Source organism: Vulpes vulpes, chromosome 7 (assembly GCF_048418805.1).
Source record: "Vulpes vulpes isolate BD-2025 chromosome 7, VulVul3, whole genome shotgun sequence".
In the NCBI taxonomy this organism is placed as follows: domain Eukaryota; kingdom Metazoa; phylum Chordata; class Mammalia; order Carnivora; family Canidae; genus Vulpes; species Vulpes vulpes.
The window spans coordinates 108,402,108-108,424,712 of record NC_132786.1 but is presented as its reverse complement, the minus strand read 5'-3'; the positions used below and the strand labels follow the sequence as shown (position 1 = coordinate 108,424,712).

Here is a 22,605-nt window from a genome sequence, read left to right as displayed (position 1 = left end):
CAAACTTCAAGGAGTGAGGGAAATAGACATACACTCAGCTATTTCATGGGCACATTTGCTAAAAATGGAACCCATTCTGTTCAACCAGCTTTCAGAAAAGGAAATAAGCCTCAAGGACGGTAGCGAAAGGACCACTGACAACTCAGCTCTCCCCTCTGCAAGCAAAGGCCCTCCCTCATCGTTCCCCTTATCATACTTCCCTTAGCACCCATCATAGCACCGTACACCATAGAGCTGTGTACAGGTTTGTGCCCTAACTGCCTGGGCCGCTGACTTGGTTCTTGGACACAAGCCCTAACCTGGGCAAAAGAATCTGAAATGGTTTCACAAATGATACCTAAATGGTTTTGGTAAATCTAGGTATCAAGGCAAACATGCTCTGAAAGAACCTCCCCATGCTGAGTAGAAACTGTGTGTCCTTCATGGTACATACTCCCAAATGGGCTAATTTCAAACAGCGGATGAGATAAAAGCAGGAAGATGAGCAAGTGCCGAAGTGCCAGAGCAGAGAGAACAAAGCGGGGAGTGGTAACGGGAGTGGAGAGGAAAGGGGGAGGACAGAAGAGGAAGATTAGCTAGCTAGGGAACTAAGCAGTCAGTGGTTGAGGACAGAAACTGAGGTGCATGGAGACAGAACGTAGTTCCGTAGCACACAGGGAGCGTACTAATAGTCTTCTTACCCCTTCTCTCCTCTGTCAGCAATATCTTCCTTAAGGAGAGATCTACAGTTTTTCTTGAGTTAAGCCATGACTGATAAAACTAGACTTCTTAACCGGGCTGAGAATCAGCTCTTACAAACGCCAAAAGATTGGACAAGGAGGAAAGGTCTTGAGTTGTAGGGCGAAGTTATATACAAATAAGCGTTTCCAATAGCAAGAAACTATTTACACCTTGTAATATGGGGCTGAGTCCAACTCTAGTTTAGTTAGGATAGTGACCAGCATGGGAAGTAAGTTAGTAGGCTTCTCCAGGAGCTCCATCCCTTACAGACCTACGAACAGATCCAGTTAGCCACAAAACCAACTTCTCGATTCCAAGACAGTGATCAAGCTGGCTCTAGGTCAAGCTTAGCCATGTTGATTCCAAGAGCTCAAGCTTTTCCGACCCTCGAGAAGGGAAGTTCCCACTGCTGTCAGAGAGCATGCAGATATCCCCATCCAGTGAGGCTGAATATCCTGAGACACTTTTCTAAAGGTAAGATTTTCTCAGACACTTCAAGACACTCTTTCTCAAGTTCTCTTCATCTCTAGTCACAAAAGGTAGAAACTAGCAAAACACAGATGGCAGCATAATGTGTTTGACTTTGAACGTGGTTCAAAACTGGTTCTGCCCTCTACTACCTGAGTGAACCTGAAAACGTTTAGCTTTCTTTTACTTTTATGGAAAAGGACAATAATAATACTTAAGTTACTGGAAGGGTTAAAAGACATAACCCATAGGAACCCTCTTTGGACACGGCTTGTCACATGGTAGGCACCCTACAAACGTGCCCTTCCCTCTGTAAACACTGTTACAATTTCACTGAAGTCTCTGGACAGAACCAGAGCTGGCCGGGCAAATGGGTCAGTTGAGAGGAATTCATCCCCCAACACAAGGTAAGAGAAACAGAAATAAGCTGTAGAGATGCTCAGGGTTTGTGAGAGCACATTTAGAGATCTCTCAGTGGAGTACCACAAAATCAATGCCTGCTAAATTCACCTTTTTCTGGAAACTTTGAGATTGGCTTTACCCCTATTGTCAGAAGAAACCCTTTATTCAGGAGGCCCTTCCCCAATTTGGGCGGAAGTGGGGAGCAGTCCTCAGTCTCTTTATGGCTTGGGCTAAAGCATCCGTTACAGTAGTGGTTCTCCTAGCGTGCTTTCAAAATAATACCGATGCACAGGGCCCATCTTGGAGAAACTCATTAAACTGGTTTGAAGGGGACATAGACATGGGTATTTTTTTTAAAGCTCAAGTGATTCTAATGTGCAGCCAGGGTTAGTATCATTTACTATGGCAACAGGTTTCCAAAGATGTGTCCTTGGGGCACCTAGGTGGCTCAGTGGTTGAGCATCTGCCTTTGGCTCAGGTTGTGATCCCAGGGTCGAGTGCCACATTGGACTCCCCGCGGGGAGCCTGCTTCTCCCTCTGCCTATGTCTCTGCCTTTCTCTCTGTGTCTCTCATGAATAAATAAATAAAATCTTAAAAAAAAAAAAGATATGTCCTTTAACATGCTAAGAAGATACACCATCTCGCTGGGAGAATAGCATGTCACCAACACAGGAGAGCTCCTGGACAAGAGGACAGGGTCATGGGCTGCTTCCTTCCAGCAACTCCTGTCAAAGCTCCCAAATTCTATCCCAATTTCCAAAAAAGACTTTAATTCCATCTGCAAGATTTTAACACAATTACTGCTTAGAGGCAGCCTGATAACCAAGAATTACTGAAGAGGCAACAAGAGTTGAATTCTGAAGCACAGCAAAATTGTTCATCCATTCACTTATTGAATCAACTAAATTTCTTTGTGGTGTTGGCCAAATGCCAAAATAAAACCTGCCTTAAACAGACTATCAGCAAAGATGCTGGTGCAAATTTCTTGAACATGAGCAATGCTATCAAAAACCTCTCCATCCTAGCCTCAGCCCAAATATACAGATGAATAGTTCTCTTTGGTGACAAAGGGTTAAATGCAACTATATCCAGAGATAATTTGTATTTATTTCCAGGGTACCTAGTTCTCTTATGAAAGATTCCATTAGCTGAAACAGTTGCTACCATTACCCTATGTTTATATTGATTAAGGAAAAAGCAAAGGAAGGTCTAAAATGAGTGCATTTCAAGTGATTTATTGAACAAAATAATTTTGCAAGCTGTTGTCACAGAGATCATCTAACATCTCTAGTACCATCTCATGCAATTAGTAAGATCATTTCTATAGTTATATGACTTGGCAATGAATTCCATTTCTGGAACATTCACCTATGTTCAGGATTTTACTGTTATGAGCTGTTAGGCAGTATTAAGTATTTTTCTGGACTCCTGCAGAAGTCAGGCACAGACCACTTCTCTGGACATACCTCCTTACTGTATTTGAATGCCCTGAATTCCAACCTAGGTTTTAAAGAAACTACTGTGTTCCTATGCACATTCCACAGAAACCAGTTTGAATCTGACCCTTCACCATCACTATTTTTGGAGAGTGATAAACAGGGGTAACTTCTCGGAGACAGTGCTATTTATCTAGCTCTTATAGAACTAGCCCACAGTCTGATACATACAAATACATAAATACTATTAAAGGCCTCATAGAGCATCAAGCCAGAAAGACCTTGGCTTCAAATATATATTGAGCTTGAACAGAAGAGAGGTGTATGTGTGAGCATGCACACACATGCACAAAACTCTTCATTCATAAGATAGTTCTTCAACTGCTTATGCTCAGCATCAAGCACATGTGGCACAAACAGAACCAGTGAGCTCTGCTTCTGGCCCCCATTCCCCACTCAGGTAATCAATCACTCTAGGGACAGCAGGTGTTCTCTCAGGAGAAATCATGCACTGGTCCTAGGGGAAGAATAGAGAAGAGGAAGGGAGGGCTCCCAGAATTAATATCTAGCACTGAACTCATGACAGATGTATTTGCCAATGAAAAGTGAAGACAGCTTTAGTTATAATCCCTTTATGATCCAAAGTAGGCAGTCACACTATGTATTAAATGTGTATCTTTACCGGTGCCTGGGTGGCTCAGATGATTAAGCCTTTGGCCCAGGTCATGATCCCAGGATCCTAGGATCAAGTCCTGCATCAGACTTTCTGTTCAGCAGGAAGCCTGCTTCTCCCTCGCCTGCTTGTCATTCCCCCTGTTTGTACTCTCTCTCTCTCATGCTATCTCAAATAAATTAAGTTTTAAAAAATGTATCTTTACTATTAATGAGCTCATAACAATGTGAGGTGGTGGTGACTGATTGGCTATGGAGGTACTGGCTGTAAAACGAAGTAAATGAGAATAAGCAAAGCCCAGCCCCAATGTGAGAATGCTAGACTATGCAAGTCAGGAGCTTTAAGAAATCTGAGGTGAGGGCACCTGGGTGGCTCAGTCAGTTAAGCATCTGCCTTCAACTCAGGTCGTGATCGGGCATCTTAGGATCAGCAGGGAGTCTGCTTGTCTCTCTTCCCTGCTGCTCTTGCTCTCTCTCTCTTAAATAAAATCTTAAAAAAAAAAAAAAAAAAAAGAACGAGGTGAAAGGAATCCCTAGAAAATGAACACTCAGTGTACTCAAAATCTAGTTCCTTATCAGTAAAAGGACCAGACAGAAGAGAAATAAGCTTCAGTAAAAAGCTTTCTTCCCCCAGAGATTCATTAAAAAATTCAAGACTCATCCAAAGTCTATGTATTGAATAACTACTATGTTAAGTACTGTGGCAGACACTATCAGAGAGGAGATAAAAATGAAGGGAATTCCTGGGAGATCCACTATTTCAATTGTTCTTCATTCCCAAGACAAAAGAAACATTCTGGAGACTACCCTGCCCCTACCCTACGCTGTCTGAGAGGAGGCTGAGACACTAGACAAAGTCTTAACTCTAGAGAGTTGTTCAAATTTGCACATCCCTGAATGTTTTCCTAACAAGTAAATATATGTGTTTGAGTGTTCTATACAAAAACATAATAGAAGTAAAGTCCCTCAAATCTGAGCCCAAAACTTCTAGGCTAGAATCATGACACTGTGATGGTTGAGAATTACTAAGTCAGACAAGATGGGTGGCAAGTTCAACAACTGCCAGAGCTACTTGCAAAGCCAAGACAAGCATGCCCTAGGATAGCAGGCTTCTGCCAATGCGCTCCCCCTCTTGGAGACTCAGAAGAGCAAAGTCCTCTGTTCACATAACATCACGGCTGCCAGCCCTAAGCCCCCACTGCAGCATGCTTCCTCCTCTTCCTCCTCCACTGTTCCTGCACCTCCCATCCCTACCTCAGCTTTTTCTAGAAGTGGTTCCAGCTGCTGAGAGAATGCTGTCTCTTTAACACAATGCATCACTTTCTCAGAAAAAGAGAAAGAATAGAAAAGGCAAATCTAGAGAGACAGAGAGTAGGTAAGTGGTTGTTTGGGGCTGGGGTTGGAATGGACAGTGATGCTAAGTGCACATGTGACTTCTTTCTGGAGTAATGGAAATGTTCTAAAATTGGATTGCAGTGATGGCTACACAATTCTGTAAATACATTAACCATCACTGAATCAGACACTTAAAACTATTGAGTTTTATGGTATGTAAATTTTACCCCAATTACAGCTGTTGATGAAAAAAATGTATTAACTGCGTTTAACATTAAGCCATGAGTATGTCTACCCAAAGGTGGAAAAATACAGCTTTGCTGAAAATGCAGAAACATGAGCAAATGAATTACAAGTTTTTCAGAATTCCTTCAACTTTAATTATGGGGGTCAAATTAGGCAACCACTGAGGATAAAATGCAGTCCTCAGGAGTAATTGCAATGCTGTTTGTAAAGTGGACATGATAAGAGCTACTTTGTCATCAGGGCAAGTGGTCGTCAGATGTCGCCAAATTCGTTATTCCTCGATTGCCAGTCTCTTGCCCTTCAAAGACAGGATACCTGGCCTCTACATCGGCCCACGTGATGCTGCCATTGGCCAGATCACAGACCACACTGGGCAGTTCAGAGACCTGGGGGAAAGGAAAGAGAATTGCAAGAATCAACAAACTTAATTAGACTGCCAAAAAGAAGAGTCACTCTGAACTCAGGAGACCTTCTAGAGAGCCAAATCAGTGTGTAAATGATGACAAGATCCCTCTGTAAACTGGTCCCCACAGAATGTTTCCCATCATTCCTACTGAAGCCTCCTTACTTACTTATACTCACCTCTTTCCCAGTCCTGCGGTCATGCTTTACCTCCAGCCCAAAATATCTACCAGCTGCCCTGGATAACTTAATTCTCCCGCAAAGCCCCTCCTAGTTATTCTAAATCTCTGTCACCTGAAGCTACTTCATGTGTGTTAAACTTTAACTCTTAGAAGAGGAGCTGGTCAAGTAACATGAGTGAGGGAAAGCTGGCAAACTGGAGAGCCCTGAGCAAGGGGGCCAGCTGTTCCTTAGCCATAACCAAATATTGGTTACTACACAGCAGCAATTCTTAAACTTGTATCATAATCATCCAGAGGTCTTGCTGAAACAGTCATGTCATGCCCACCCTCATGGGTCTCTAACCTCCCACCCACCTCTGTTTCTCATTCAGTAGGTGAAGATTTTGCTTGTTGACAAAACCCCAGGTGATATGAATGCTGCTGGTTCAGGGACCACACTCTGAGAATCACTATCAAGTGGGTATGTAGGTTCAGAGTAGCCAGATCTGGGTTTGTAAAAAGAAAAACCAGAAATCTTTGACTTCCAAATTAGAATATAGACTCCTTTGGGAAAAAAAGCATTCTTTCACTTCTGTTTTCCTATTATTAACTCTCTGTAGAAAGCTGAGCACATAACAGGCACTCTAAATAAAACCTCTGCTCAAAATTAATAAATTAGTCAGGCAGTTGTCAATTAAAGTGAGTGTTCTTTCCTTTCCCATCTCCATTAACCCTTCCCATTAAGTAAAATTACTGAAACATTATTGGCTATTTTGAATGGATTAATAGGAAAAGCTTATACATACATATGTATACATTTGTATAGAAATATAAAGATAAATATGTCTAAGCCCACCAAAGCCTGCCAATAAAACTATGGCAGCAACCACTCGGGATTGTATTTCTCTTACCCAAGTAAACAAACAGCTATATAAAAGCAAACTGCTGGAGAATGAGCCCAGAGTGAGCCAAATGGTTATAAAACATTAGATAACTGTTAACGGGTATTTTCGTAATTAAACCAAGGGGATTTGGGAATCTGTGCTCTGATATCAGCCTATGATTAAAATTCAAAAGGGGAAAAAAAGGGAGGGTGCATACAAACAACAAAATCCGGGTCAAGTCAGAAGGAACCAGTAGACATTTCTAAGACTAAAAATGCTAAAGAAAACGCCAACCACCTCTGCTCTAATTTGCCGCATAGAGTCTCGGTCCCGCAGGGTTGCTGTGTGAGGGGTCTTGTTCACTGTATCGAAGTCAATGGTGATGCCAAAAGCCACGCCAATCTCATCAGTCCTGGCATAGCGTCTTCCAATAGACCCAGAGGAGTCGTCTACTTTATGAGAGACGCCGTTCCTGGTCAGGGCTTCCGCTATCCAAAACAAATTAAGTAAATTTAAAAAAAAAATGGAGAAAGTCCCAATGTCATTTAAATATTGTCACACAAGCTCAAGAAATTTGTAAAAGGGACTGAGACAAGAGAGCAATAAGTAACAACTGCAAAAGAAAGAAAAACCCCCAAAGTTTACTAAGTGCCTTGCTGGAGTCCAACCCTTCACTCCTACTACCATCTCACATAGGAGAATGAGTATCACACCAAGAGTCAAGGCCGGAAGGCCCTGTCCAGACTCCCTCACCTCTACTTGCATGACTCCAAGCAACTCAATGAACATCTCCCATTTCCCGATTCTGAAATAAGTGGGCCCCACCACACGAACACTAGGAGCCTGTTCAGTGCTGTGGGAACAGTGGATGTAGATCTACCAGGGTTGTTAACACTCTACTAGGATTCCCCCAATGAGGGGAGCAGTGCCAAGGTCAAGAGGAGAAGTGAGGATACTTCAAATCTGACCCTTGGTTCCTATCTTTGACTAATTCAAATGCTAGGAGAAAACATTCTGAACAAGCATACTCTCTCTTTTAGAAATAAGGGCAGAGGCTAAAATCACTTAGATTTATTCTTTATTTAATATGTATTTCTATTGAAAAAAAAGATACATTTCCTAAAATTCAGATTCAGTCTACTTGACAGTGTTCCCCTGGAGATTATTACCCAATTGGATTTGCTTACATAATTCCTTGACAAATGGCATGAACTCCTGGTTTTGACTCAGTGGCAGGACCGAACACTTGAATGGAGCTACTACAGCAGGGAAACTGAAGAACTGCATGTTTTTAAAAAGAAAGAAATCCAAAGGTGTTAGTTTATAAACATCTAAACATTATGTCCAAACTGTATTATCAAAATACCAAAACACATGATATGAAAAGCAGAGTAACAAAAGAGAAGAAACAAGATAATCAGGACCAGAAGGATCTGGTTTTCAGCTCTAAATTCAAACTGCCTTAGTGAACTCTGGATCTTAGTCTCTCCATCTAAAAGCAGGTACCTACCATCTGCTCTTACTTCACACGTCTGCTGTAAAAAGCTGAATGATGTGAAAGCATTCAGAAAGCTACCATATAAGATGGTCATTTTCTGGTACCACTTAAAGCCTTACGTCTTTCTATGGAGACTGCTAAAGACCCTCTCTCCAAATCACCAAATAATAGGTGGCAATGCCAAAAAACAAAATCCCATTCTGTCCTTTAAGAAATTCAGCATAGCTGAAGGATCTGTGAGTCTTAGTGACCAGGTAAAATAGAAAAACTTAAATAATTTGCAAATGCATATCCAAATAGTATGAAACAAAAAGAGATGCTTTATATACCTGCATTGAAAAGTACAACCCATCTAAACTGCTCCTGAAATAGGTTTCAGAGTTACTCAGAAATAAAAAATCAAAGGTACTCTGTGGAAGGCAAACTAGTCTTCCACTTTGAGTTAGAAATAAAAGTTGAAGCCAGTTTTTAAATAATATTTGTATAAAAGGTCCACAGGAAGGCAAGAATATGGAACTCAGAATGACAAAGTCCCATAAAAATCACTGACATGGGTTCTAGCTGAGTCCCTCAAAAGCCTCATTAGCCTTAAATGCCAAGCAATGGTGACTACCCACTGTGAGTAAGCCCTAGAGTCCATGGCTTCCTGAATCATATAACATTCAGAATTCCACTCCTCTCTTCTATCTGGTGAGAGAGAAGCGAGGACCTACCTTTATAGAAAAATAAATTTTTTTAAATAACTTTTTAAATCTCACTGACAATGTTTTTATACCAAATTTATAGGAAAATGGATTAAGGGACTAGGTAATAAAAATTTAGAAGCATTTTTTGGCTTCCAAGAGCCTAATCAAATTTCTCTTCATGAGGGTAATCTCTATACGATTCATAAAACACTGTCACTAATTTATTCTTGATTAGGCCTTATAAAAATCTCTATTAACATTCCAGTTATATCAATATTGTTAGATTCAAAGAAACAGCTAAAAGATTTTTAAAAGACCTTTTTATTAGAAAAATAAATAGAAAAGGCTCGAAGCAAACTTGGTATCTAAAAAGAATACTTTCAGTATGCTGCCATTCCTCAGGAATAACCATGCCTATATTTATTTACATGTTTGGTGTCTAGACCAGGTTCTTACTGTCTGTTGAATGAATGAGGAGCTTATTCCTTAAATGTCAGGAAATAAAGATGCAATTAGGGTAGAGAATAAAACAGTAAGTTTATTAGCTACATTATTACCAAGAGTATATCAGATTTTTTAAAATACTGGCACCAAGAACGTATCAGTCTATTCTTCAAGGTTAAATGTCCTAGAAAGATCTACAGAGTTGATGTCTCACATCATATACACTCATCTGTAGAATGGTTGTGCAGATAAGAATGTTTCATTCACTTAATTTGGCATATACAACCTCTCCACTCTAGCCAGTCTTCTGATTTTCCTGGAAATCTGTGCCTATAAATTAAAGGAGTATAATTTCTGCAGGCAGTGGCAAAGTGTGAAAGGTAGAATAAGGCACAGTGAAGAGATAAAGTGGAAGGCAAGGAGCAGTGAGTCAGACGCATCAGAGCCAAAAAAAAAAACAGCTTGTGGGAGTTAATGAAGACTTCTTAGAAACATTTATCTTTAGCAGTGCTTGAATGCTAGGAAAGGCTATACTCCAAGTACTACTGCCCAATTTACTATCTGTCGATCTCTCACTTGGAATTCTCATAAGAAAAAAATATAGATCCTTGGGCTCAGTCCTGTGAATCAGTATCTTTGGACCAAAACGTTTACCCCTAAAGTCCTCGAATTTTATGTAGTTTGAGAAAGTTCCCTTTAATGCTTCCTCTTCCTCCCAATTTTCTGAAAACATGAGTATATCCAGAAAGTGCCAGTATCTTTCATTGAGGCAATACAGATAGTAGTATGTTCTGTCTCAGATAAAGAGCACCAGGCAACTGCACCTAGAATAATCTACATATCCCAAAGCTCAAATGAGCTAACATAAGAATGTAAACAGCAAAGGAGAGAGGAGTGTTCACACCAGTAGCGCATGCAGTAACTAACCAATCACTAACCATTTCAGAGCCTTACTAATAATGTACTTCAGTAAATTTCATTCCCTGACACTATGAGAGAATAGCACAATATCCAAGACAACTTACTGTTCTCTGCTCATCTCCCTCACGCACATGGAATGTATGTTCAAATACCGTATACATGATCCTGCCCAGTCCAAAGGAGGGTTCAATTACATTCGGAACAACCTCTTCCACTGAAAAAAAAAGAGAAATCCAATTAACACGTTCTCTCAAACTCTACATAATGCATTGTGGGTCCTCTCTCAACAACTTATTAACACTAAAAATATTTCTACTCTTTTTTTTTTTTTTAGGATTTTATTTATTTATTCATGAGAGAGAGAAAGGCAGAGACACAGCCAGAGGGAGAAGCAGGCTCCATGCAGGGAGCCCAACGTGGGACTCAATCCCGGGTCTCCAGGGTCAGGCCCTGGTCTGAAGGTGGCGCTAAACTGCTGAGCCACCCAGGCTGCCCCAAAGATCTCTGCTCTGCATGGACTTGATTGATCCTATACATCAGGACAAAGAAGTGAGAACATTCCTTAAAACTATCTGATAGGAAACATGATGCCTTTAAAGAGAAAGTTGGAGTGAAAAGATTTTTCATCAAATGTTTGTTTATACAACATAAAAATGAAACAAGGTAGCAGAGCATTCCTTCCATAGTAGACCACAAAATGTTATGTATACCAAGTATACCACAGTTGGTAAGCTATGAGCAGCAACAGCCAGTCCATCATCTGCCTTGCCTTGCAGAAAGCATTAAACCTCTCAAGCTTTTATAACACTTTGCTAGAACCAAAAATCTACCACCACAGCTGGCCAAATTAACAAAAACAATTCCTATACACAATAAATATCACATGCTTTGTGTTTAACTTTTTATCTTGCTATCCTGATGAGAACTCTTTAAGAGAGCCAAATTACTGCCATTGTACTTCCAAGGTTCTGGGGTCAAGAGGCCCTCAGAGAGGAGTTTGCTCGGGGATCTGCACTCAATCAAAGAAATTTACCAGAGGCCTCACAGAGGAGAGGCTCCACCTCTGGTACACACAGGAAATGTATTAATTATTACTTATTATTTGGAAAGGAAGGAGTGCTAAGCACTAGGTCTAAGGTAACTAAAATGATTTAACTTTGGACAGTTTGTTTCAAGGGAAATGAGATAAGTAGAATAAAAAATTCACATATGTGGAAGAAAAGAGCGGCCGTTTCCTTTGTGATATAGAGTAAGAATAACATCTTAAAAATAGGGATCCCTGGGTGGCTCAGCGGTTTAGAGCCTGCCTTTGGCCCAGGGCGCAATCCTGGAGACCCAGGGTTGAGTCCCACGTCAGGCTCCCTGCATGGAGCCTGCTTCTCCCTCTGCCTGTGTCTCTCTCTGCCTCTCTCTCTCTCTCTATCATGAATAAATAAATAAAATCTTTTAAAAAAGGAAAAAAAAAATCTTAAAAATACAACCAAGGCATCCTCTGCCCATCCTTTTGGGTCACCCAAGCAACGGTGAAGTACAGTTCTGAACCAGCTGTCAGGATGGTGGTTAAAAGCCCCAGAGAGGGGCACTGGAGTGGCTCAGTGGTTGAGCGTCTACCTTTGGCTCAGGTCATGATCCCAGGGTCCTGGGATTGAGTCCTGCATCAGGATCCCTGCAGGGAGCCTGCTTCTCCCTCTGCATATGTCTCTGCATCTCTTTCTGTGTCTCTCATGAATAAATAAATAAAATCTTAAAAAAAAAAAAAAAGCCCCAGAGCAAGAAAGATCCCCTTGCTTACTCTGATCACTGCTCAAATTGTTTTTTACAGCTCCCTGAAGCCTGGCTATAGGGCAGACCAAAAACAAACAGAAAAGTAGGCATGGTCTCTCCATGAGCAGTAGCTTCTCAAATACCCACCTACTACCCCCAGTTTCCAGAAGCTTCCAGCCAGTCACAGTTAACCATAAGCATCCTCTGTATATTCCCTGAAACACTCATGTTCCAATTCATGTAATTTGTTCTTCAAAAAATAATCACCTCCTTATCTTTTAAAAAAAGCATGAAAGATCTAAATGACTTTTTAACAGATTAATTTGCCACAAAAGACAGAAGGGGTGAGTTCTCTCCTTTGCTTAAAAAACAAAAGGACATTTCCTTAAAATGGAAAGAAAAAAAAAAAAGATGGGTTTTAATTACAGAGATATTCTTCATATGTACTTAGGGCCGCAGGAAATATAAAGATGGCATTATGAACTGTCTTTCAGTATTAAATACAATTAAGTTTTTAAAAAGGCAGAAGATAATGCCTTAAACATATTCATAAAATTTAGAGTTGTGGCACTGAAGATTTATTTTTCTTCTTCAAATTTTCTGTAAAATGGTTATGTCATTAAAAAAAAAAAAAACTTTAAGGAGTAATGACCTTTTGTGTTAGTTTCTTAATTATTTTTACAAACTTACCATGTAGTGTTTTCTGGAATCTCTTCACGCTGACCATGTCTTTTGTTAACTGAAATGTTTTCCCCTCAGTTTCAACAGTGAATTCCCTACAAAGAAAAACACATAATATAATCAGTGAAACATGCATCCCTATGCCTTAATTTATTTATTTATTTTTTTAAAATAGTTTGTTTTTATTTTTTTTTAATTTATTATTATTATTTTTTTAATGATAGTCACAGAGAGAGAGAGAGAGAGAGAGAGGCAGAGACATAGGCAGAGGGAGAAGCAGGCTCCATGCACCGGGAGCCCGACGTGGGATTCGATCCCGCGTCTCCAGGATCGCGCCCTGGGCCAAAGGCAGGCGCCAAACCGCTGCGCCACCCAGGGATCCCCCTATGCCTTAATTTAAAGGATTTTTTTACCAAATGCTAAACTGTTTTCATTTTAAGTGTAATACAGCTTGGTCAATATTTTTATCCAGATAAAAATAGCTGAAGTCAAATTTAAATTATTTGGAACACCAAATTAAGTATTATAAGGAACACTAAATTAAATATTATTTTAACAATGACATCAAACAGTATTCTGGGAAGCACCCAAAAATGTGACTAGTTTTATAAAGTTCCACAAGTGTCTCAATGATTAATTCCTTTGGTTTTGAGATCAAAGTAAAGTCGAAACCACTTTTTTAAAAAATTCAGTTTTAGAATAATTAACATAAATTTGTCAGAAACCGGTCTGCTGGCAAAACGATCACCGTTTTCATTACTGTTCTAACAAATGTAAAAATGACCAGCTTGTCATCTTATAGAAAGTAATCTTAAAATCCCCAGACTAATTCAATGTAATTTGACACCTACATTGATAAAGAGCAGCTTGCAGAAGTTTAATGATTTGGGTTGATATGTCAATATAAAACATTATCCCTCTGAAAATCACGGACTATATTATGCTCATACCCTGAGATATGCCCATTTCATTTGTAAGATTCACTTTTATCAAGTGCTTCATGTAATACCTGTATTTCAGTTTAGGAAGTATTTCCTTAACGTTTTGATCTGTTTGGATTTGTCTTGGCTCACAAGCAGCTCAGTACCAGGAAAAGAGAGCCCTCGTGTGGTTGTCTTTAAGCTGTGTAGCTGGTACACTGCACTGCATTTTGCTAGTTTCTAGCACTGATAAGCTTGTGCATCATGAATGGTTCTCACTGATTCTGTCTATTTTTACTATTTTGTCTGAGGTTGTAAAGACATTAAAATTTACATAAACATTTTCATATATATTCTGTGAGTACAGTTTTAGAGTAGGTAATAGTCATAAAAAAGCTAAAATCAGTGAAGAGACGTTATTTGAGAATAAAGGTTTTTGACAGATAATGATATCTAACTAGTGCTCTAACTTGCCCATTTTAATGAGATTTGATGTTGTTTTTAGCATAAATAGATGTTAATTCTGGGAGACCAGAATGCTTTAAAATTTTCCTACTTAAATGGTTGATTGTATCTTCAACTTGTTACAAACTTTCATATCACAGAAGTTCTTCTGACAAATGTATGTGCACATGCAACCATCACGCTCCATTTCAATCTTCTTCATTCCCAAACAGACGTGCTTTCTTCCACTATAACCGAGACTCATCTTTCCTAGTTTTACATATAATCTTTTCTGTCAGACTTCTTTCATTTTGGCCAGATATGAAGTACTTCATGGTTAGCAGGCCATATGCAGTCTCTCCCATGTTGTCTTTTTAAATAACACTTTGAAAACGCAAACTTCAGTTAGAGGGCTATTCAAAAATACAACATAAAAGACTTTATACGTGCACTTAAAAAACTATACTCTTCGGCTATTAGATATTTTTTAAATGGCAATTAAGTTGGTTATAAATTTATACCTTCAAACTCCTATCATTTTGTTTTGTCGGCTTACTCTACCAATTACTGAGAAGGGTGTAGAAATCTCTGACTACAATTGTGGATTTGTTTATATTTCCTTCCAGTTCTGTCAAGTTTGCTTTATAGACTGAGGCTGTTTTTAGTTGCATAGTTAGAATATGCCTTCTTGATGAACTGATTTTTTTAAAAGACTTTTATTTGAGAGAGAGAGCGAGCAAACGAGCAAGCACACAAGAGGGGCAGAGGGAGAGGTAGAAGCAGACTTCCCACGGAGCAAGGAAGCTGAGCCAATGTGGGGCTCAATCCCAGGACTCCGGGATCATGACCCAAGCAGAAGGCAGATGCTTAACTGAGCCACCCGGGTGCTCCTGAGCTGATCCCTTTAACATTAGGAAATGCAACCCTTGTCCCTAGCAATTTCCCTTGTTCTGAAGTTGACTTTGATATTAATACAGCCACTCCTATTAATTAATGTAACACTCATCACTCATTTGTATGGGAAATATTTTTTGATTCTTTTACCCTTAAACCTCTTGGTGTATTACAATTACAGTCAATTTCCTGTAAACAGCACTTAATTTGGTCTTGATTTTTTTAACTAGTCTGACAATTGATGGCTATTAATTCAAGTGTTTAAATAATTGTATTTAGGGCAGCCCCAGCGGCACCGCCTGCAGCCCAGGGTGTGATCCTGGAGACCCTGGATCCAGTCCCACATCAGGCTCTCTGTATGATGCCTGCTTCTCCCTCTGCCTATGTCTCTGCCTCTCTCTCTCTCTCTGTCTCTATGAATAAATAAATAAAATCTTTAAAATAAATAAATAAATAAATAAATAAATAAATAAATAAATGCATTTAATATAATTATTGACACTACTGAGTTTAAATCTCCATCTCAGGAGTTACTTTCTATTTGTCTCATCTTTTCTTTGTGTTTTCCTTTCTCCTGTCTTCGTCTGCAGTTATTTTTTTATTATTCTATTTTATCTTCCTTATTGGTTTACTAGTTATAGCCCTTTGGTTTCCTTGTTTTTTCCAGGTAATTGCTCTGGAGTTTACTGTATGTACTTTTTCAAACTTATCATAGTTTATCCCCCCCCCCCCGCAAAGAGTATCATGCCACTTCACATATAACGTATGCACCTTAGAACAGTATGCTCTCTCAATTCTTTGCTCTCATTCTCTGAGCTGCTGATGGTGTATGTTTTACTTCTAGAAGTTTCACAATACATTGTTAGTTGTTTTTGCTTTCGACAGTCTACCATCTCTTAAAGAAATTAAGAGATGTCATTTTAAAGAAATTAAAGAATATGTTATTTATATTCACCCACATATTTATCATTTCTTTGAGTAGCTAGATTTCCACATTTCTGCCTGAAGAACTTCTAACAATTCACCTAGTATAGGTCTGCTGGCAATGTATTCTCTCAGCTTTTATTTTATGAAAGTATTTTGCATGGTAGAGTTATTTTTGGTTGCTATGCACTTTAAAAGATCTCAATCTATTGTACCATGGCTTGCACGTTTTTTGACAAGAACTCTAATCATTATTCTTATCTTTGCTCCTTTTTATGTAATGAGTCCTTGTTCCCCTGGCTACTTTAAAAACTTTTCATTATTGGTTTTCAGCAATTCTTTTTAAAGATTTTATTTATTTATTCATTAGAGACAGAGAGAGAGAGAGAGACAGAGACACAGGCAGAGACACAGGCAGAGGGAGAAGCAGGCTCCAAGCAAGGAGCCCAACGTGGGAGTTGATTCCAGGACTCCAGGATGAGGCCCAGGATCGAAGGCAGGTGCTAAACCGCTGAGCTACCCAGGGATCCTGGTTTTCAGCAATCTGATTCTAATGTACCTTTCAGGTGGTTTTCTTTATGTTTATTCTGTTTGAGGTTGAACTTCTTGAATTGGCTTACAGGTGTTATTACATTCAGAAAATTTTGACCTATTCTACGTATCTTTGGATATTTTCTCCATATGTCCTCTGTGACTCCCAATTACACGTTAGATTGCCTTATATTGATCCAAAGGACATTTTTTTCCCACTCCCTTTTTTTCTATGCTTCCCTTTGGATAGTTTCTATTGCTATGTCTTCAAATTCAATGATCTTCCTTCTGCAATGTTTAATCTGCTGTTATCCCAGTTGGTGCATTTTCATTTGCAATACTGCCTCTAAATTTCTGCTGGTTCTTTTTTTTTTATATGTCTTAATTTGTTACTTCATATGTTCATGTTTTCCCTTACATCCTTAACCATATGAAGTACATTTATTACTGTTTTAACATGCTTGTGTGTTTATTCCATCACGTTCGTCACTTCATGTTTCTTTTAACTGACCTCCTCAATACGGGTCAAATTTTTGTGCTTTTTCATATGTTTAGATTTTTTTAAGTAGGCTCCATGCCCAGCATGGAATCCAACATGGGGCTTGAACTCATGACCCTGAGATCAAGAGTCAGACACTTAACTGAGACACCCAGGCACCCCTGTTGAGAATTTTACTGTTTGTCAGACAGTAAATTTTACACTGTTTAGTGCTGGATTTTGTCATATTCTTTTATAAGAATACAATATATCTCTATTGTTTTTATATTCACGCTTAAAATAATTAGAGACTACTCCAAAGCTCAAAAGAAGAACAATGACTAAAGAGACATGTCATTTTTAATTATTCTTCAGTCACTTCCTTAGACAAGTACTCTCCTCTAAGAAAGTTATCACAGAAAAAAAAATATTATGGTTCATTTCAAATCTATTTCCAGGCTGTAATGCCAAAATTTCAGCAAACTGCTGAGATTTAAATATAGCCAAGAGATAATACTTACCTGGAAAAAATTTCTAAAGAAACTGATCTCACCCTTTCCAAACCCGCACAGAGGATGTATCTAAGTGGAGCCCACATAAAAGCACAAATTTTAAATCTTACCCTTTTTCATTCAGTAGTTTCTCCATTTCTGTAATGTAACACTCATCACAAACAGCCAGGTACTCCAGCACCAGCTTTGCATCCTTCTTATATGCCTTACCAATTGCTCCCTTACTGGGTTCAAACTGAACAACATTGACAGTTTTGTATGAAGTAGTCAAGGAACCCAAAAACAGAGAATTGTCATGGTATTTTAGGAAACGATCTTGAGAACAATCCATCATCGAGTTAAAATGACTAGTTCTCTACTGGCATCCTAGATACTGTTTATAATGACTTCAAATGTAAGATTAAATAACTACTGACAAAATCATTCAGACAAACCTCACTCAAAATAAGTAAATGCTGTCAACAAAGACTTCTACAAAGTTACAGTGAGATAAAAGGGATATTATATCTAATCAGCAACATAACCCGAGACACAGCATAATTACCTCTGCTAACTATTGCTGATTTCTGAAATGTCCCAAACACAACAGGATCTACTTTCTGTCACTGGCCTAACCCTAAGATGAGCCTACAACATCACTGCCTGGTAAAGAATGGAAACTTCTACTTTGCTGATTTACAGATCAAGTGAGCTAAATTATTATGTCATCTACCATAGAATGGCACTTATCTTTTAGTAGAGAAAGGATTCACCAGGTGCCCTTTATTTAAAGAACATGTATGTAGGTAGGTACAGGTGTGGAGAAATGCATTGTGGAAATAGTTAAGAATAACTGGCCAACACTCAGAAAGATGTTCAGGGCACTCTTCTGAACATGCTTCTTTTAAAAACTGAATATTGAGTGAGTGTGCCAGATTACAAAAAAAGAGACTCAGAAAGGAGCAATAAGATGGGTAGAATAATAGGTTTAAATAAGTATTACTACAATATTCCAAACATCTCAATAGACTTGGACTTAACTACTTTCAGGATGTTTATACTTTAGTCCTAAGTTGCTGAAGTGACCAGAAAGGATATGGGCTCTTTCAGAGGTTTCTCAGCGACAAGTGGGACTTTGGTGGCTCGAGCATGACAAGAAAGGTCATAACAGGAACGATCAGCACATCCAACAATTTCAATCCAGCCCTAGGAAGACATAATACATAAAAGCACTTATTACTTATGATGGGTTCATTCATAGATGCTTGCAGATTATAATTCAATTATAGTATCTCCACTCAACTTTTGTAAATGTTTAAAATGGGAATAGTTCTATACATTAGGCAGCTAATAACCCTATAAAATATTATTCACACATGTACACAAAGTTGTCTTATTTTCTAGACTTATTTTGCCATATTGTGAATATGGGGGTAAGCTAATATATTCTAAGATTCAATTAAGGAAATAAAATGTGAACCTAGACAAAAACTAGTAGATGGCGTTTCAAATCTGTGACCATGATTCAAAATTAACCTGGCAAAAACCACCACTCCCTTTGGATGAAGCATCTATTGCATTCACAACTTGGCATCACCTGGTTGCGCTAAATACACACCTCAGTTGGCCATGAATAATGTGGGCTTTTGTGTTCAATTCTATTTCCTTCCCAACAAAAGAAATCTCAATAAAGAGCAGGTAACATTTAAGTCAGAATAAAACTTAACAGCATTACCACCACATAGATGTCAGTTTCCATTTCTCGTATGATACTTTTCAAAAGCACAATCTAAACTTTTTTCTTTTTTAAAGATTTTACTTATTTATTCATGAGAGACACACAGAGAGGTTGAGACACAGGCAGAGGGAGAAGCAGACTCCTCGCAGGGAGCCCGATGTGGGACTTGATTTCCAGACGCCGGGATCATGCCCTGAGCCAAAGGCAGATGCTCAACCTCTGAGCCACCCAAGTGCCCCTAAATTGTTTTCAAAGACCTGTAAGAACCTGTTATTTGAGTAAGAATGAAAGAAATAAAAGGCTTATTTTAGTAGATATCTAGTTAGTCCTTCCCATGATTATTTGGATTTTGCCTTTGACCCAAAGAGTATGAAAAATTACAACTGTCACAACTACTAAGCTTTCCAAGCATGGTACCACATAGGGTGCATCGATGAAAGAGGGCAAATAAAAACCTCACAAGCTCAGAAACCCCAACACATAACAACAAAACAAGAATTAAAATTCAAGGCTAAAATCATGTACCTTGATCATCTAACATTCACTGAAGATGTTAGCATACTTATAAATTAAAAGGAAAAATTATAAAAACACGTCCAAGAATGGCAAACAACAACTCTGGAAGAGTGGTTACCCCTAAGGAAGAAGAGAAGGGTGGAACATTACCTAACTTTTTTTCCATTAAAAGAATAACATTATGGGGCAGTCCAGGTGGCTCAGCAGTTTAGCGCCACCTTCAGTCCAGGGCAGGATCCTGGAGACCCAGGCCTGAGTCCCATGTCAGGCTTCCTGCATGGAGCCTGCTTCTCCCTCTGCCTGTGTCTCTGCGTCTCTCATGAATAAATAAAGTCTTTTAAAAACAAACAAACAAAAAGAATAACATATGAAGCACAGAGAAGTGTTCAAGTCCTTTTTCGAATGCATACACTGTCCAGTTTTATTCACCAGACACTGTTCTCTTGATGGAGTGCTTCAGATGGGGGAAGGAAGCTCTTTACCTGTTTCATTTCCCTGATTTAAATGAGTAAGAAACAATTCTCCTTTGTTCCCTTAGGCTGCGATGGAACAACTTTAACAGGGTTTTGGCATTTCATTTACTTCATAAAACATGCTCAGCAAACTGCACCAGTTGTTCACAGTTTGGTAAACTGTTAACAATTACAACATTTTATAAAGCAACTAGTTAAACTCACTATTGTGAGGACTTAAAATAATAAAAAGTCTTTAAAGGGACTTCTCCCCTCTCCTCAAAAATTCCTGCCATTTTTGAGCTTCTGGTTTTGTGTAGTTTTCTAGTGACCTTACATAAAATGCTGTAGCATAATCTCAATGCTGGGCCCACATTTTCTTTTTTATCAATTTTTTCTTTAATTAAAAAAAAAAAATTTACAACTGACATGAAACATCGTTAGTTTCAAGTATGCAATATAATGATTCAGTATTTGTATATATTGCAAAATGAGCGCCATAAGTCCACTTAACATCCAGCACCATATGTGGTTACAGAACTTACGGGATTTACTCTCTTAGTAACTTTCAAATATATAATACAGCATTATTAACTATAGTCATTGGGCTGTTCATCTCATCTCCAGGACTGAGGCATGGACTGGAGTCATTTCTGACTCCCATTACAGGACGATTTAGCCACAGCTCACCATGACACTCAGAAAGGATGAGCAGGAATGTAGTAGGTTCTATTAAAGCAACGTAGCACAATGGTTAGGAGCAAGAGCCTGGACGGAGACAGTCCTGGTTCATATCCCAGCTCTACCACTCACTGTGAGAGTCAAGCAAATGTCTTACCTTCTCAGCACTTGTCTCCTCAGAAATAGGATCTAGGTTGAGGATTACATAAGATACTACATATGAAGCAATTTAAATGGTAAGCAGAACCCCTACCAATTATACAGGCTGAACGAACAAACAAATGAAATAAATAAAATGTAATCCAGGCCACATTCAGAATCTCAAATGAGATAGTAAGAATCTACACCTGCTTTAACCAAATTAGCGTCAAAGCAAACTAAGAAAGGGAACTGGTATGAAACAAAGAGAAAATAAATAATCTTTTCTCATACAACACAGAGTATTTTATTGGTTTGACTTGCAAATATGAAGAAATCCCAGAAAATCTAAAACAAGTGAAAAAATTAATAGTCATCTGTAATTAAAAAACTACTACTACTATCATTTTGGCATATATATATATATATATATATACACGTCAAGCCAGCCTGTGAGGAAAAGAAAGTAACAAGAAAAACTTAACAGACTATAGAAATTCCTTCCTAAATCCACAAAAGAAAAAGAATACATTTAAAGCAACATCAATAAGAGCCACTACAGATATTTGCATACCATTATGCATGTATACATGAGTGCATGTTTATAATGCATGTAAAGCCATCTAGAACAGGGGCTGAAAAGCCCATGGGGCTACATTTTAAAGAGTTGTAAAAAAGAACTGACAAAAATCTGCAAAGCCTAAAATATTTTTACTATATTTACTATAGAAAACAGTTGCTGATCTAAAAGAGACATGAACCACTTTTGGGAAGATGTATATAACTGAAGTTTCACTTTCTACATAATCTTCAGAATTACTTTTTGTTTTTTATTTACAAAAATGAGTCCCTTTCTAAATGGCTGATTTTTAATTTTTAAAAGTGAATCTGTTAAAAGAAAGTCATTTTGAAAAGTAAAGAGTGAAACCAAGAGCATATAGGAATGAATGATTATTTTAAGTCATTGGGAAGCCTCTCTAGCATCAAATAAGGGAAATGCCAGAAGGCTCTCAGGCCCTTTGTTCCGATGCTACCTTATTCCCACTGCCACCAGGGCAGAAAGCATTTTCTACATCCAAATGTCTTTGTTTTTTTTCTTCTTTTTACTTTTTAAAAAAAAAATGTTTATTTTTAGTAATCTCTATACCCAAAATGGGACTCAAATTCAGGACTCTGAGATCAAGAGTCACACACTTTTCTGAGTCAGTCAGTCAACTTTTCTGAGTTTGCCCCTCCTATGCCCAAATATCTGTCAATCTTAAGGTCCGGTATGAATGTTCATGTTTGGGAGGTGGGGGGTGGTAAGGTATTGCGAAGTGGTAGCCTGGAGGTCTTCTCTGAATTATTATTAAATACACAGAATTTGAGAAAAGGTAACTCCTAAACAAGAGATCATAATCTACTAGTCTATCGATAAAACCTAATAAAGAAGCTCTCTAAACGAAGAGTACCATGTCTGTCTTTACTCATCCCTACCACCATTTCCAACATTTGCTAGTGTCCTTGTCAGGAAGGAGGCTACCCCATCTTAGCTGCACCTGGGGATACTACCCAAAACACTGCCTATCCCAGGAATGTACACACCAGCACTGCCCCACCATCACTGACCATCCCCCCCACCTTCGTCCTCTGTTTGTAAGTCTATAAAGGACTCTTGGGATGCAAAAATAACCCCTT

The 22,605-nt window shown here is 38.7% G+C and overlaps 1 protein-coding gene across 1 annotated transcript in view; it reads right to left on the bottom strand.

Moving 5' to 3' along the window:
* Positions 1-2,810: 2,810 nt before the first annotated feature.
* Positions 2,811-22,605, bottom strand: part of GARS1 (glycyl-tRNA synthetase 1) — a 47,605-nt gene continuing 27,810 nt past the window's right edge. Inside the window, exons 11-17 of the mRNA XM_026019087.2 lie at positions 18,502-18,609; positions 17,535-17,680; positions 12,731-12,816; positions 10,381-10,490; positions 7,915-8,008; positions 7,025-7,215; positions 2,811-5,666 (exon numbers count right to left, since the gene is read on the bottom strand). Of these exons, the coding sequence (XP_025874872.2) occupies positions 5,517-5,666; positions 7,025-7,215; positions 7,915-8,008; positions 10,381-10,490; positions 12,731-12,816; positions 17,535-17,680; positions 18,502-18,609 (885 nt within the window). The 3' untranslated portion in view covers positions 2,811-5,516. The remainder of the gene's footprint in view (positions 5,667-7,024; positions 7,216-7,914; positions 8,009-10,380; positions 10,491-12,730; positions 12,817-17,534; positions 17,681-18,501; positions 18,610-22,605) is intronic.